Genomic DNA, 17,233 nt, shown 5'->3' on the forward strand with positions numbered 1-17,233 from the left:
AGCCCGCCCAGAGAAACGTCCCCACCCTTGCTTCCCGCCACCAGCGGGACAGCTCCACCTCCCTGCTCTGTGAGTTTAGAGGTGTCCTCATCCTCAATACGGAATGGACACTCCTCCAACATGGTGTACCCCATGGGGAAGCGCGACTTGGGCGCGGCCATGTTCCCCACCTGACCATGTCGCGGAGGGGCACTGAACATCCCAAAGCCTTCACTTCCGTAATTTCTCCATGTTAACTCCTGGCGAATAGCGGCTTCAAAGGTGGTTTTGCGCACGCGCAGACCCCCCTTTCCCTCACTCATGGGAAGTCCCAAACCCCGAAAAAGGGCGGTGCTAGGGGTAGTGACCGGAAGCGGCTGCGGTTCTCGCCGGTTCTCAGCCGGGGTTACATAGTTGTCAGGAGGATTCGACGTTCAGTGCCCAGGGATGTGGAGGTGATGGGGGACCGGGGTGGGTGAGTGCTAGGGGATTCTGTGTGATCAGTGATGGAATCGTTTGTCTAACTTGAGTTGGATGATTCGCTCATCATTTTTCAGGCTTTTCTCTTTTCTAATGTTACCCTTAAGGTCTTAAAGTTCATTCTAAGCCCCATTGGGTTTGGAGCATTATGTTTTTTAAGAGTGTTAACTCGTATTCATTTGTTTTTTACTGAGGAGTTATTCAAAAGTGGGGTTTCAGTGTGCAAAAGTTTATCTTTGTAATGGATCTGTAACCTTAGTTTTCTGTGTTAGAAAAACACCTACGTGGAGCTCATTCCTTGAAATACAAGGAGACTTACGGCCTAGTGCATTTTTAGAAACGTTCTGTATATAACTTGAAAATAGTATTTAATTATTTAGTCGTCAATTGTGTCATATAAAATCTGTCTTTTTTGTCTATTTCTTCTTTTACTTCAGGAGAGAGAAATTCTCCACTGTGATGGTAATTTGTCCGTGACTCCTTACTGCTGTCTGTGATCCACTGTGAGTTACTTTTTGTATAAAGTATGAGACTTAGGTCGAGGTGCATTAACTTGCTTATGGATGTCCAGACTCAAGCACCATTTGTTGAAAAGATTATCTTTCCTCCATTGACTTGTCTTTCACCGCTGTCAAAAATAAGTTGGCCATACTTACGTGCGGGCTTTTTCTGGGTTTGTGTTTCAGTTCCATTGTCTATGTGTCTGTCTCTCTGCCAGTACTACCATGCTGTCTTGAATTGGATAGAGTGATTCCTCGCACTTTATTCTTTTTCAAAAGTGTTTTAATGCCTCTGTTTCCTTTGCCTTTCCCATATACATTTTAGAAAATCTTGTCTCTATCTACAAAGCATCTTGCTTGGATTTTGATAGGAATTACATTAAACTTGTTTACCAAGTCGGGAAGAAGTTAAGTTTTAACTGTGCCAAATCTTCCAATCCATGTATATAATATGTCTCTCTGTTTATTTAAATCTTTTAAAATTTCTGTCAATGGTACATTGTAATTTTTATCATGCAAGTTCTGTACACATCTTATTTAAATTTATACCTAAGGGTTTAATTTTTTTGGAGTGGTCGTAAATGGTATTATCTTTTAAATTGCTGCTTATATATAGGAATACAATTGAGTTTTGTCTGTTGGTCTTGTATCCTGCAGTCTTGCTAAGCTCAGTTATTAGGTTTTACACCTTTTTTGATAGATTCCTTTGGTTTTCTCCATGAGCAATTGTGTCATATACAAACAGGGATAGTTTTATTTCTTTCTTTCCAATCTTTATACCTCTGCCTTTCTTCCTTTATTACACTGGCAAGAAGTTCCAGTACTATGTTGAATAAGAGTGGTGAAAGTGGACATCTTTGCATTGTTTTCAGTCTTAGGGGGAACATATTCAGCCTTTTACCATTAAGTATAATTTTAGCTGTAGGGCTTTCTTTTTTTGGACCCTCTTTTTTATTTGAGGAAGTTCCCCTCTATTCCTAATTTGCCAGTAGTTTTTATCATGAATGGGTGTTGAATTTCATCAACATCATATGAATCTTTATGATCTTGTGATTTTTTTTTTCTTTTTTAGCTTGCCAGTATGGAGGGTTACACTGATTGATTTTTGAATATTGAACTAGCCTTACATTCCTGAAATAAACCCTACTTGGTTGTAATATATAATTCTTCGGATATATTGCAGGAATTGATTAGCTAATGCTTTTTTTTTTTTTTTTTTTTTAGCATTTTTGCATCTAAGTTCATGGGAAATATTAGTCTATAGTTTTCTTTTTTATACTATCTTCATCTGGTTTTATTTTGTATTTTTTGAGGCAGAATCTCACTCTGTTGCTCAGGCTGGAGTGCAATGGTGTGATCACAGCTCACTGCCAGGCTCAAGTGATCCTTACACCTCAGCCTCCTGAGTAGCTGGGACTGCAGGCACACACCACTACACCCAGCTAATTTTATTATTTTTTGTAAACAGGGTCACACTATGTTGCCCAGGCTGGTCTCAATCTCTTGGGCTCAAGCAGTCCTCCTGCCTCAGCCTCCCAAAGTGCTGAGATTACAGGTGTTAGCCACTGCTCTTGGCCTTGTTTGGCTTTAGTTTTAGGGTAACACTGGCCTCACTGGATGAGTTGGGGACTATTTTCTCCTCTTCTACTTTTTTTTTTTTTTTTTTTTGAGACGGAGTCTCGCTCTGTCACCAGGCTGGAGTGTGGTGGTGCAGTCTCAGCTCACTGCAACCTCTCCTCCCAGGCTCAAGTGATTCTCCTGTTTCAGCCTCCCGAGTAGCTGGGACTACAGGTGCACACCACCACGCCCAGCTAATTTTTGTATTTTTCGTATAGACGGGGTTTTACCAGTTGGCCAGTATGGTCTCTATCTCTTTACCTCGTGATCCACCCTACTTGACCTCCCAAAGTGCTGGGATTACAGGCGTGAGCCACTGTACCTGGCCTTCTCTTCTGTTTTCTGGAAGAGATTGTATAGAATAAGTACTGATTTTTATTTAAATGCTTAAATGTTTGGTAGACTTCTCCATTGAAGCCATCTGGGCCTGAAAACTTTCGTTTGGAAGCTTTTTGATCATGGCTTCAATATCTGTAATAGTTATGTAACTATTCAGATGATCTATTTAATACCATTTTAGACTCTTATATATATTATATATATTTAGACTAGTAATTTTATTGTTATAATAGTAATAAAATTTATTATTTAGTAATAATAGTAATAAAATTTATTATTTAGTAATAATACTTAGTAATAAAATTAATTATTTAGTAATAATATTCTATTGTATATATGGCAAATTTTGTTTATCCATCAGTTAATGGACATATGGATTATTTCCACTTTTTGGCTATTATGAATAATGCTGGTGTGAATATTTGTGTATAAGTTTTGGAATGGACGTATGTTTTCATTTCTCTTGCATGGACATGGTCTCCTAATCAAATGGAAGATTTGGGTTTTGATTTGTATTTTCCTAATGACTAATGTTGATGATAATTATGTTATTCCTAATCTACACACACACACACACACACACACGCGCGCGCGTGCACGTGCGCACACTCTCTCTCTCTCTCCCTCCCTCTCTCATATATGCACACATACTTGACTCCTTTATCTGATTTGCTAGAGAGTTTTTTATGACATTGGTCATTTCCATTTATTTATTTATTTTTGAGACAGGATCTCACTCTGTCATCCAGGCTGGAGTGCAGTGGTACAATTATGGCTCACTGCAGCCTCAACTTCCCAGGCTCAAGCAATCCTCCCACCTCAGTCCTCCTGAGTAGCTGGTACTACAGGTACACACAACCATGCCTAATTTTTGTATTTTTTGTAGAGATAAGGTTTCACTGTGTTACCCAGGTTGGACTCAAACTCCTGGGCTAAAGTGATCCTCTCACCTTGGCCTCCCAATGTGCTGCAATTATAGGTATGAGCCATTGTGGCTAGCTACATTGATCATATCAAATGACCAGCTCTTTTTTCTTTAAGCGTCCTATTATATTTATTTGATTTAGCAAAGGTTTTATTTTTATTAATTACTTCCTGGTTTTAGTTTTTGTTTTGCTTAATTTTGTTTTTTTTTACTTCTAATGTTTTCGGTTGAAGACATAGCTCATTTTGGGATTGTATTTATTTTTAATTAAGACCAAAGCTGTTTAAAACAGTAAATTTCACTCTAAATAATGCTGTACTTCATAACTTCTGGTAAATTTGTATTGATTTCCCATTTGGATCCTGGGTTATTTAGGAAGAAGTTTCTTTTCTTTCCCTTTTTAAAAATAAGATTTATTTAGGTTTATTCCAATACCATAAAATTCACCCACTTAAAGTATGCAGCTCGATGGTTTTTAGTATATTAACAGAATTGTGCAGCCATCACCATAATCTAACTTTAGAACCTTTTCAACACCCCCAAAAGAAATGCTGTCCTCATTAGGAGACATTCACCATTCATGCCACCTCATACCCCCAGTCCTAGGCAACCACTCTTTTATTTCTGTCTCTGTGGATTTGCCTATTCTGGATATTTCACATGAATGGATACAAAATATGTGGTCTTTTGTGACTGGCTTCTTTCACTTAGAGTAGCATTTTCAAGGTTCATCCATGTTGTAGTAGGTATCAGTACTTCTTTTGTATTACCAAATGTTGTAATATTCCATTGGTGTGTGTGTGTATATATATATATATATATATATATATGCCAAATTTTGTTTATCCATTCATCAGTTGACATTAAACATTTGGATTGTTTCTCCTTTTTGGCTGCTATGAATAATGCTGCTGTGAATATTTGTGTGCAAGTTTTGGAATGGACATGGGTTTTTTTATTTCTCTTGCAGAGGTACCTATGAGAGATATTTCTGTGTTTTATGGTGACTCTATGGTTGATATTTTGAGAAACTGACAAATTGTTTTTCAGAATGAGTGCACCATTTTACAATCCAAACAGCAATGTATGAGAGCTCCAATTTCTTCATATCTCACCAACACTTGTTATTGTCTTTTCTTCTTCTTAGGCATTTTAGTGGATGTGAGATGGTCTCCTAATACATGAAAGATTATGGTTTTGATTTGCATTTTCCTAATGACTGATGTTGTTGAACATTTTATGTTAATGATCAGAGAATGTAAGCCTGTCAATTCCCAACATGAAAACATTTATCAGATTTTTTGGTAGCCAAGTTATTTGAAAGAATTTGTAAAAGTTCCATGACTATAAGAGAAGAAAGCATATTTTCTCTCTTGCTTTGATATAACATCCTTTTAGTGTTTTTAAAATTTAACTTGCTCATGCCTTTTATTTTACTCTTTATTTATTTTACTTTATTTTTTCCTCTTCATCTCATTCTTACTTCTTGTCTTAAGTTCCTCTTCTTTTTAAGTAGATATTTTCCCTTTCCTAACAAGAATGACTAAATCTACAGTGCCTCTAATAATTGATCAGAATGAAATTGTACCTCAACTTAGACACAGAGACACTCTCTCTTCTCTAGCTAGTTCCCTCAGTGGGGAAACAGTTTTACCTCTGGATATTTTTGAGTTAATTAAAAAACTTTAGTCCCAGGCTGTTACTATTTCCCCTGTAGCATGTCTCTTCTGTTTCAAGAAATTTTACTTAACTTTTTTATTCTGAATTTAGGGTCATATTTTCACTGTCTGTCAAACAGAACCACATTTATTTTGAGCCTACCATGGAAAAGGTATCATATGATACAGCTTTGACAACGTGAACTTTGGAGCCAGGTAGACTGCGTTTGACTTAACACCACTAAACCTCTAATTCTGTATGCATAAAATGGAATAATAATGATCATGACAACACATAGAAGAAAGGATTGTTGTGTAAATTACCTGTTTCTGCACATTACATGGTTCCTTATAACAACAATACTTGCTATCATGTACTAAGTATTTACCTGGGGCCAGTTCAGTGCTAAGTGTCATTGAAACATAATCTCATCTAATTTTCACCTCCACTTGAGATAAATATTTCAAATTCATTTTGAAAAATAAGCCTCAAGAAGCTTTTTCATGTTCTCCTAGCTAAGATTTGGCAGAGCTGGAATTTAAACCTTTATTAATTTTAGTCCAAATCTCATGGTCTTGCTCATATTCTAATTAATAACCAGAATATGTGTTTCCTGGACCTGATCTACCCCACAGTGCCCAGTGCAGTGAACTGTACTTTGGTTCCCCCAGGGAACCAAATGTTCTGTGTGGTGAGTGCTACCTGCCTCTGATCATATGGACACTGTTTTTCCAGGGTTCTTGGAGTCTCTGCAGAGTCCCTGGGCGAGATCTCATAGTGAAGGTTGCAGTATCTTCCTTCTGATCCCAGCAGTTCCCGTTGAGTCCACTGATCCCACTGGAATTCTAGAGTTGTCTGCAAGAAAGCCCGGGGGCTGAAGTCCAAGTCCGTCGGGAACATGCCAGCTGACGAGGACACTCCCCAGCCAGGGGGACATGGCAGTGCCTGTGAGGTGAGGAGGAGGAAGAGGTGCCCAGGGGTTGGAATTCATCCAGAGTCCTGTAGGAAAGATACGATCTCATAGTTTTCATTTGTAGTACTTTTTTACCAGGCAGGCATATTTCCTCACGTCCCCATTATTATTGGTCATTTATTTCCATTTTGTAAATTTCCTTCTCCTGTCCATTGCTGATTTATTTACCTTAGCTTGTGGATTTTAAAAGAGGTTCTTGAAAATATTCAGGTTAATAGCCCGTTATCATTCTTGCATATTTTTATGAATATCTGTTGCCCTTTCATAATTTGGAATTAGCTCTTAGTTTCATTTGCAAGTGGTAAAAGGTATCAAATAGTTCTCTCTCTCTTTTTTTTTTTAAATCTCTTCCATGCTTTGTTTTCCCCAGATTCCAGCCTCCCAGAAGCAAACACCCTTACTCTTTTTAATAGTTTTAAAGAATGTTTTGGGTTTTACCTATTGGCTTTCCACTATGGAAGACAGAGATTGAGCTTTCCTTTACACCCTCACTCACATACACATTTCCTAACCCACCTTGCTAAGATAGGTATATCATTGTTTCGGTGAGATTCATGGTCAGTGTTGATCATTGAATCCCATGGTATCCACGCTGTGATGACTATTTCTGCACAACTTTTTTCTTTTCCCTGGAATTAACAATTTTCTGTCGCAGTCATTTGTTTGTGTTACTATATACGTATCAATCATTCAACTCCAAATTCTTCCCTGGTGTTTAGATATCTTTTCTATATGTTCAAACACATTAGGTGATAATCACAGTGATAATAATTAAAAGCAGCCACACAACGTTTACTGCATGCCAAGCACTGTTACACGAACTCTACATGTGTCCACTCATCTTCACAACAACCTCATGAAGTAGGTGCCATTACTATTACTGTTGTTAGGCACAGGATCTCACTCTGTTGCCCAGACTGAAGTGCAGTGGCACCATCATAGCTCACTGCAGCCTCAAACTCCTGGGCTCAAGTGATCCTCCTATGTCAGCCTCCCAAGTAGCTGGGACTACAGGTCCAAGCCACTGTGCCTGGCTAGTAGGTGCCATTATTATTATTATTATTATTTGAGATGGAGTTTTCTTCTTGTCACCCAACTGGAGTGCAATGGCACGATCTCGGCTCACTGCAACCTCTACCTCCCAGGTTCAACCGATTTCCGACCTCAGCCTCCTCAGCAGCTAGGATTACAGGAATGTGCTACCATGCCTGGCTAATTTTTGTACATTTAGTAGAGATGGGGTTTCACCATGTTGGCCAGGCTACTCTCAAACTGCTGACCTCAGGTGATCCACCCATCTCTGCCTCCCAAAGTGCTGGGATTACAGGCGTGAGCCACCGCATCTGGCCTTAGGTGCCGTTATTATCACCATTTCATAGAAGGGAAAACTGGGGCTTAGAGAAAAACCGTTTGGCCCAGTTTTACACAGTAAATAGCCAGTAATAGGTGGGGCTGCTCTCATTTCTGGGCATCATTGTCTTCTCTTTGAAGAAATCTCTCCTGGAGCTTGACTTGCTAAAGTCTAGGCTGGTGGCTTCCTCAGTTTGACACAGAGCTGTTACTTTGGTGTCTTCCCTTCACCATCTCCCAGGAAATCCCCTTGACTTTTCTCTTGGGTCAGATCTCCTATTTCCTGGAGCTTGTGTCTTCCTCTTTCTTGGCATACCCCTTCATTTTGTGGGGAGCACATCCTCCAGGATATCCTTCAAAATGGATGCATGACAGATACATTTTATGAAACTTTGCATGTCTGAAAATGTCATGCAGAAATGTATTTACTGAATACATATAACTGTATAAATATATGTGTAGAAATGTAAACATGAATGCCATGGAAAATACCTATTTCATTCTGACACTAAATTTGTCTTTTTAGCTGAGAATAGAATTCTAGATTAGAAATCATTTTTATGCCCAATTTGGAAGCCTGTTTCCAAGTTCTTCCTAGGCCTTTTCTACTCACATGTACATTTTCTCTGCTTTTCAAAAACTCTTCTTATTTGGTTGTTGATGCTCCTTTGTAAAAATTATTTTCTTTACTGATTTCCATTCCTGTCTCTTTTGCTCTCTCTTCTAGTAGTACTTTTTAAAAAACTTTATCTTCTAAATCTTCTTTTATATCTCTCATTCATGCTGTTATTTTTTTTAAGTAGCTCTTTTTGTCTTCAGAATATTCCTGTGCTATTTTTGTTTTATGGATGCAGCATCATCATATCATTCTAAAGATATTAGTAGTAGTTTTTATTAAACTTAATTTTTTTGAATAAAGCATAGAAAAATGGCTCAAAAAATTAAAGACATATAAAAAGCTATACAGGTTGAGTACCTCTAATCCAAAAATCCAAAATCCGAAATGCTCCAAAATCTAAAGCTTTTTGAGCACTGACATGACATTCAAAGAAAATGCTCATTTGAATTTTGGATTTTCAGATTAGGGATGCCCAGCTTAAGAATAATGCAGATATTCTAAAATCTGAAAAAAAAAAAAAAATCCCAAACACTTCTAATCCCAAGCATTTCAGATAAGGGGTACTCAGGCTCTATGGTCTAAATTCTCTTACCCATCTTTCTCCTGTCTGCTCAGCTCTCTCTAATACACATAACCAGGTTAATTACTTTTTCTCTGTATGATTAGGATTTCTTTATGCAAATAACAGCAGCTGAGAACACGTTCTTATTTTCTCCTTTTTATGTCACAGAAGGTAGCCTACTAAAGAAATTTTTATCAATTTTTGTTGATTTAAAATATTTCAGTGAACTATAATACGAATTATAAGCAATGCTGCTGGGAACGTTCTTCATGTCTCCTCATGCACGTGTGTACATCCTCTCTTAAGTATATGTGGGGGGGTGAAGTTTTTTTTTTCGAGATGGATTTCTTGCTCTGTCACCAGGCTGGAGTGCAATGGCACAATCTTGGCTCACTACAACCTCTGCCTCCTGGGTTCAACTGATTCTCCTGCCTCAGCCTTCTGAGTAGCTGGGACTACAGGCGCCCGCCACCACGCCTGGCTAATTTTTATATTTTTAGTAGAGACAGGATTTCAGCATGTTGGCTAGGCTGGTCTCGAACTCCAGATCTTGTGATCCACCCACCTTGACTTCCCAAAGTGTTGGGATTACAGGTGTGAGCCATTGCACCCAGCCAAGGGAGGTGAAGTTAATGGGTCGTAGTTATGTCTTTTAAAAACTTTTTTATTGAGAAATGTAACATACATACAGGAAAGCATACAAAACAGACATGCATGGCTGAGTGAGTTATCCTTCCATAGGCCTAGAAAGAGTCCATAGTTAGCATTCCACAATCCCTCTATTCCCAGAGCTACTACCCTGACTTTTATGATAATCACTTCTTTAAGAAGAAAATCGCAGCCAGGCACGGTGGCTCACACCTGTAATCCCAGCACTTTGGGAGGCTGAGGCGGGTGGATCACCTGAGGTCAGTCAGGAGTTCGAGACCAGCCTGAACAACATGGTGAAACCCTGTCTCTACTAAAAATACAAAAATTAGCCAGGCATGGTGGCAGGCACCTGTAATCCCAGCTACTTGGGAGGCTAAGGCAGGAGAATTGCTTGAACCTGGGAGGCGGAGGTTGCAGTGAGCCTAGATCATGCCACTGCACTCCAGTCTGGGTGACAAGAGCAAGACTCCATCTCAAAAAAATAAAAAAAGAAAATTGCAATCCACAGAGTGGAAGAAGGTATACACAACAGAGAACTTATACCCAGAACATATAAAGAACAAGAAAAAGCAGAATATCCAGTAGTCAGAAGCCTTCTTGGACAGATACGTAACAGATCGAGATATTCAGATGGCTAATAGACACGTGAGACAGTGTGCAATCTCATTATTCGTCAGGGAAATGCAAATTTAAAGCACAGCGTAATACAACTACCCCTCACCACTGCCACCAGAATGGCTATGATTTAGAACACTGACAATGACAAGTGTTAGTGAGGAGGAGGAAGAGCACTGCTGATGAGAATGTAAATCAGTACAATCTCTGGAGGACATTTTAGCCTTATTCAGCCATACATATGTAGACCATATGAGGAAACAGTTCTCCTAGAAAAACACCCAGCAGAAATCCTTGGCTGATGTACCAGGACACATGTATAAATGCTCACTGTAGCATTACTTGTAACAGCCATAAACTGGAAATAATGCAAATGTCCCTCAATAATAGAGTGGGCCCTGGTGTGGCAGCTCATACTCGTAATCCCAACACTTTGAGAGGCTGAGGCAGGAAGATCGTTAGAGGCCAGGAGTTTGAGACCAGCCTGGGCAACATAGTGAGACCCCATCTCTACAAAAAAAATTAAAATTAAAAAAACAGAATGGATAAATACATTGAACATAATATTGAGTGAAAGATAGCAGACACCAAAGAATTTGTTGTGTTTATTTCAATTTATATGAAGTTTTAAGACAGGAAAAGCAAGAGCATATAGTATAGGGGGTACATTTGTAGGTGATAAAACTTGAAGGCAAAGCGAGGACGTGCTTACCATCTGAGGCAGAATAGTGACTTCCTTGACCAGGGGCATTGCAGGGAGGGAGCGAAAGAGGCATGAGAAAGGCTTCCAGCAAAGGAGGTGGCCATGTTCTGTTGGTAATTAGGTTGGTATTTGCTTTGAATGATTAGTTGAGTATTTGTTTCATATGTTTTTCTGCATGAATATTATATTTAATAATAATAATCTTTTGAAAAGAAAAAAATGTACCCTCCAATTCTGACCCGAGTAGCCCATATATTCTTTCCTAAGGCAGCTACAGATAGTCTGTCCATACAAACACGTGCACTCAGGCACAGGCACACACATGTGTGCACACACACACACACACACACACCCCAACACCCCTATATCCATTTTTAAACTGAAATATTAGCATACAAAATTTCTAGCACTTGCTTTTCTCCCTTAACAATAAAGCTTGGTGATTATTCAGTGTTACTACATGTAATGAGTTACCTCATTCATTTACAAGGCTAAGTCTTATTCTGTTATATGAATATATCAAAATATGCTAAGCAGTTTTCTATTAATAGACATTTAAAACGTTTCTAATCTTTTGCAATTGTACACAACACTGCAATACTACCCTTATACAAATCTCAGTTAACACAAGACAGAATAGTTTAAAGAGAAATTTCTCCAAGTGGAATTCCCAGGACGGATGATACATACATTTTTACTCTCTTGTTTTGTTTTCACATTTTTATTCTTTTTTTTTTTTTTTTTTTTGAAACGGAGTTTCGCTCTTGTTACCCAGGCTGGAGTGCAATGGCTCGATCTCGGCTCACCGCAACCTCAGCCTCCTGGGTTCAGGCAATTCTCCTGCCTCAGCCTCCTGAGTAGCTGGGATTACAGGCACGCGCCACCATGTCCAGCTAATTTTTTTGTAGTTTTAGTAGAGATGGGGTTTCACCATGTTGACCATGATGGTCTCGATCTCTTGACCTCGTAATCCAACCGCCTCGGCCTCCCAAAGTGCTGGGATTACAGGCTTGAGCCACCGCGCCCGGCCGAAAAATTGCCTGCCTTGTGGGTTGTGTCAGTTGTATGAGTGTCTGTATTCACCATACCGAAGCAACACAGTGTCTTATTTGTTTTTTCTTTTTGGCCGGTGTGATAGCTTACAACACAGTATCTCAGTATAGATTTAATTTGCATTTCTCTTATGGCCAGGGTGGAATATATGTGACTGTGTTTAAAGAGCCATTTATATGATTTTTTTCTGAGACATTTTAAATTTCCTTTTCCCATTTTTCTATTAGGTTTTTGCTATTTACGGAAGGATGTTATATGTGTCCCAATTATTTTTCTCAACTTCCCATTTGTCTTTTAAATGAAAACGTGTTTTCTCTGTGCATTGAGTTTATGAATCTTTTCTGTTCTCCAAGTTTTGTGTCATAACTAGAAAAGCCCTCCTCAGTGCTCAGCTGTATTTGGGGGGAAAAAAACCCCAAAATTCTTGTATTTTCTATTTAATACCTAATTGTTTTTATTTTTTACTTTTACTGCTGTGACTAGCTCGCTGGATTCTTTTTACTATTCTTGTAAAGCCTTAGCCAGGGATCTATCTTAATTTTTCTTCAGGATGTATACACGTTTGTCCCAACCACTTGGTGAATAATCTATATTTCCCCGCTAACATGCAATACTACATTAGCATATAAAGGCATACCTTGCAGGTTCGATTCCAGACCACTGCAATAAAGCCAGTATGTCAGTAAAGTGAGTCATACAAATTTTGTGGTTTCCCACATAAAAGTTATGTTTATAGTATGCTATAGTCTATTAAGTGTGCAATAGTGTTATGTCTAAAAACAGTGTACATACTTTAATTTTAAAATACTACTACAAAATGCTAATGATCATGTGAGCCTTTGGTGGGTCATAATCTTTTTGCTGGTGGAAGGTCTTGCCTTGATACTGATGGCTGCTGACTGATCAGGGTGGTGGTTGTAGAACATTGGGGTGGCTATAGGAAAATTTTTTTTTTTGAGACGGAGTTTTGCTCTTGTGAGTCGCGATCTCGGCTCACTGCAACCTCCGCCTCCCGGATTCAAGCAATTCTCCTGCCTCAGCCTCCCGAGTGGCTGGGATTACAGGCATGTGCCACCACGCCCAGCTAATTTTGTATTTTTAGTGGAGACGGTGTTCCTCCTTGTTGGTCAGCCTGGTCTCGAACTCCCGACCTCATGTGATCCACCTGCCTTGGCCTCCAAAAGTGCCGGGATTACAGGCATGAGTCACCGCGCCTGGCCACAATTTTTAAAAATAAGACAAGTTTGCCATGTCAATTAACACTTGATTTCTCTGTAGTGTACAACCCTATTTGATAGCATTTTATCCACAGTAGAAATCCTTTCAAAATTGGAGACAATCCTCTCAAACCCTGCCCCTGCTTTCTTTAAGTTTATGTCATATTCTAAATCACTTGCTTTCATTTCAATACTGTCCACAGCATCTTCACCAGGAGTAGATTCTATCTCAAGAAATCACATTCTTTGCTCATTCATAAGAAGCAACTCCTCATCCATTAAAGCTTTATCATGAAATTGCAGCAATTCGGTCACGTCTTCAGGCTTCACTTCTAGTTCTCTCGCTATTTCCACCATCTCTGTAGTTACTTCCTCTACTGACGTTTTGAACCCCTGAAAGTCATCCACGAGGGTTGGAATCAAGTCTTCCCAGACTTTCATTAATGCTGATATTTTGACCTCCTCCCATGAATCATGAGTGTTCTTAATGGCTTCTAGAATGGTGAACCCTTTACAAGACGTTTTCAATTTACTTTGTCCAGATTCATCCAAGGAATCACCAGCTATGGCGGCTACAGTCTTACAAAATGTATTTCTTAAATGATAAGACTTGAAATTACTCTTTGATCTGCGGGCCGCAGAATCATGTTGTGTTAGCAGGCATGAAAACATTATGAATCTCCTTGTACATCTCCATCAGAGCTCATTGGTGACCAGGTACATTTGAGCAATGATATTTTGTAAAAAAAATCTTTTTTTTCTAGCAATAGGTGTCAACAGTGGTCTTAAAATACTCAGTAAACCATGCTGTAAACAGATGTGCTGTCATCCAGGCTTTGCTGTTGCATTTATAGAGCACAGAGTTGATTTGGCATCATTCTTAAGGATCTGAGGATTTACAGAATGGTAAATGAGCATTGGCTTCACCTTTTTTGTTGTTGTTGTTTGGTTGAGACAGGGTCTCACTCTGTCACTCAGGCTAGAGTGCAGTGACATTATCATAGCTCACTGTAACCATGAGCCCCTGGGCTCAAGCAATCTTTCTGCCTCAGCCTCCTGAGTAGCTGGGACTACAGGCATGTGCCACCATGCCTGGCTAATTTTCAAAATTGTTTTTTGGTGATAGGGTTTTGCTGTGTTGCCAGGACTGATCTCAAACTCCTGGCCTCAAGCAGTCCTCATGCCTCAGCCTCCCAAAATGCTGGGATTACAGGTGTGAGCCACCATGGCTGGTCAGCTTCAGTTTAAAATCACCAGCTGCATTAATCCCTAACAAGAGAGTGAGCCTATTCTTTGAAGCTTTGAAGCCAGGCATTTACTTCTCCTCTGTAGCTATGGAAGTCCCAGCTTGCATGTTCTTCCAATATAAGGCTGTTTAATCTACATTGAAAATCTTGTTTAGTGTAACCACCTCATCAATGCTCTTAGCTAGATCTTCTGGAGAACTTGCTGCATAACCTGAGCACTTGCTACTTCACCTTGTGCTTTTTATGTTATGGAGATGCCTTCTTTCCTTAAGCCTCATGAACCAACCTTTGCTAGCTTCAGATTTTTCTTCAGCAGCTTCCTCACCTCTCTCAGCCCTCACATAATTGAAGAGAGTTCAGGCCTTGCTCTGGAGTAGATTTTGGCTTAAGGGAATGTTGTGACTGGTTTGATCTTCTATCCAGACCACTCAAACTTTCTCCATATCAGCACTAAGCCTATTTCACCTTCTTATCTTTCATGTGTTCACTGGAATAGGACTTTCAATTTCCTTCAAGAATTTTTCCTTTGCATTCACAACTTGTCTGACTGGTACAAGAAGCCCAGCTTTTCAGCCTAACTTGGCTTTCAACATGCCTTCCTCAATAAGCTCAATCATGTCTAGCTTTTGATTTAAAGAGAGAGACATGCGACTCTTCCTTTCATTTGAACACTTAGCTACCATTGAGGGTTATTCATTAGCCTAATTTCAATATTGCTGTGTCTCAGGGAATAGGGAGGCCCGAGGAGAGGGAGAGAGACAGGGAAAGGGTCAGTAGGTGGAGCAGTCAGAACACACACAGCATTTATCAATTAAGCTCACCATCTTCTATGGGCATGGTTCGTGGTGACCCGAAACAATTACAATAGTAACATCAAAGCTCACTGATCACAGATTACCATAACAGATATAATAATAATGAAAATGTTTGCAGTATTGTGAGGATTACCAAAATCTGACACAGAGACATGAAGTGAGCACATGCTGTTTGTACAAATGGTCCCAATAGACTTGCTCTATCAGGATTGCCACAAACCTGCAATTTACAAATAACACAATATCTCTGAAGTGCAGTAAAGTGCAATGAAACCATGTTTGCCTATACATACATTCCAAGATATAACTCTGGAATATTGGGTGTATTTCTGGACCTTATCCTGTTCCATTGAGCTGTCTAATAGTCATAACCTTTATTCTAATTCCTCTATATTTGTAATTTCTTCTAATAGATGGTAGGGCTGTCTCTGATTACCCTTTTCTTCAGGAATTTACTGTTTTCTTTTTTGTACACAATTTATAATTCACTTACCAAATTTAAAAATAATTCTATTGCCATTGTCAATGAACTTGCATTAAATTTGTATCTAAGATAGGGCCATTTGCTTCTTTATGATAATTCAGATTTCCTACTAAAGAATTGAGTTTGGGCTGGGTATGGTGGCTCACACCTATAATCCCAGCACTTAGGGAAGCCAAGGCAGGTGGATCACTTGAGGCCAGGAGTTTGAGATGAGCGTGGCCAACACAGTGAAACTGTGTCTCTACTAAAAATACAAAAATTAGCCAGGCATGATGGTGCACACCTATAATCCTAGCTACCCAGGAGTCAGGCGCAAGAATTGCTTGAATCCAGGAGGTGGAGGTTGCGGTAAGCCAAGATCACGCCACTGCACTCCAGCCTGGGCGACATAGTGAGACTCCGTCTGAGAAAAAAAATAAATAAATAAAATTGAGTATGTCTGCTTTTTTTCAAGTAATCTTTGCATTTCCCATTCATGTGTTAACATTTTCTTCAAATATGTTTTGACATCAGTTTTTGTTTCTATTTTCTAAATGGAAAAGCAAACAATACAAATATATATGAGTGTATATCATTATAAATGGAAACTAAAATTACAATTACTCCCACACAAGAGGTAGTTGAAAGAAAGTAAATGAAAGGAAAAGCAAATAATCTTATGATTCTCATATTCTTTTTCAGAAGAATATAGATATTGATAGACTTTGTGAGAGAAATGTGCATATAATTATGGCCTTATGTTGGGATGAGTGTTAAGAAGACAAAAAGTAGAATGAATAGTAATTTTCAAACGAGCATTAAGGGGGAAAACACTAAAAATTTGATGTGCCAAGGAAATTAAAGGAAACCAGAAGAAATATTTAAATAGCAGAAATCCATCCTGGTGTTCCAATAATTACATATGGGTTGAAATCATTCATTAAAAGAAAAACATTGTGAGCAGATATGAAAAACAACTGAAAATTCTCCAAGGTCCATCATTATTTTATAAATGTGAGTTACATTTAACATTAAAAGACCCAGCTGGCTGTGGTGGCTCATGCCTCTAATCTCAGCACTTTGGGAAGCCAAGGCAGGCAGATCACCTGAGGTCAGGAGTTCTAGACCAGCCTGGCCAACATGGCAAAGCCCCATCTTTACTAAAAATACAAAAATTAGCCGGGCATGGTGGCGCTTACCTGTAATCCCAGATGCTCGGGGGCTGAGGCAGGAGAGTTGCTTGAACCTGGGAGGCAGAGGTTACAGTGAGCCGAGATCATGCCACTGCACTCCAGCATGGGTGACAGAGACTCCTTCTTGAAAAAAAGAAAAAATTAAAACACCCAGAAAATATGAAAATGAAGGGATGGAAAATTATACACTTGGCCAAAAAACACCAGTAGAAGGCTGTGGCTGCAATTTTAATACCTGAGCAGAGGGAATATAAGGTGAAAAACATTGCAAGG

The 17,233-nt window shown here is 39.1% G+C and overlaps 1 protein-coding gene across 7 annotated transcripts in view; it reads left to right on the forward strand.

Annotated features, from left to right (window-relative positions):
- The first annotated feature begins 344 nt into the window (after positions 1-344).
- Positions 345-17,233, forward strand: part of ZNF81 (zinc finger protein 81) — a 77,053-nt gene continuing 60,164 nt past the window's right edge. The window contains exons 1-3 of one of the 7 annotated variants that reach the window (XM_032258480.1): positions 345-434; positions 897-962; positions 6,235-6,451. In XM_032258480.1, coding sequence (XP_032114371.1) covers positions 6,398-6,451 — 54 coding nt within the window. In that variant the 5' untranslated portion in view covers positions 345-434; positions 897-962; positions 6,235-6,397. Of the gene's footprint in view, positions 455-896; positions 963-4,040; positions 6,452-17,233 lie in introns of those variants that run through there. The other 6 variants (XM_032258481.1, XM_032258483.1, XM_032258482.1 and 3 more) reach the window with 6 other exon arrangements.

The sequence above is a fragment of the Sapajus apella genome, unplaced genomic scaffold, assembly GCF_009761245.1.
Source record: "Sapajus apella isolate SASKATOON/1434 unplaced genomic scaffold, GSC_monkey_1.0 scaffold103, whole genome shotgun sequence".
Lineage (NCBI taxonomy): Eukaryota > Metazoa > Chordata > Mammalia > Primates > Cebidae > Sapajus > Sapajus apella.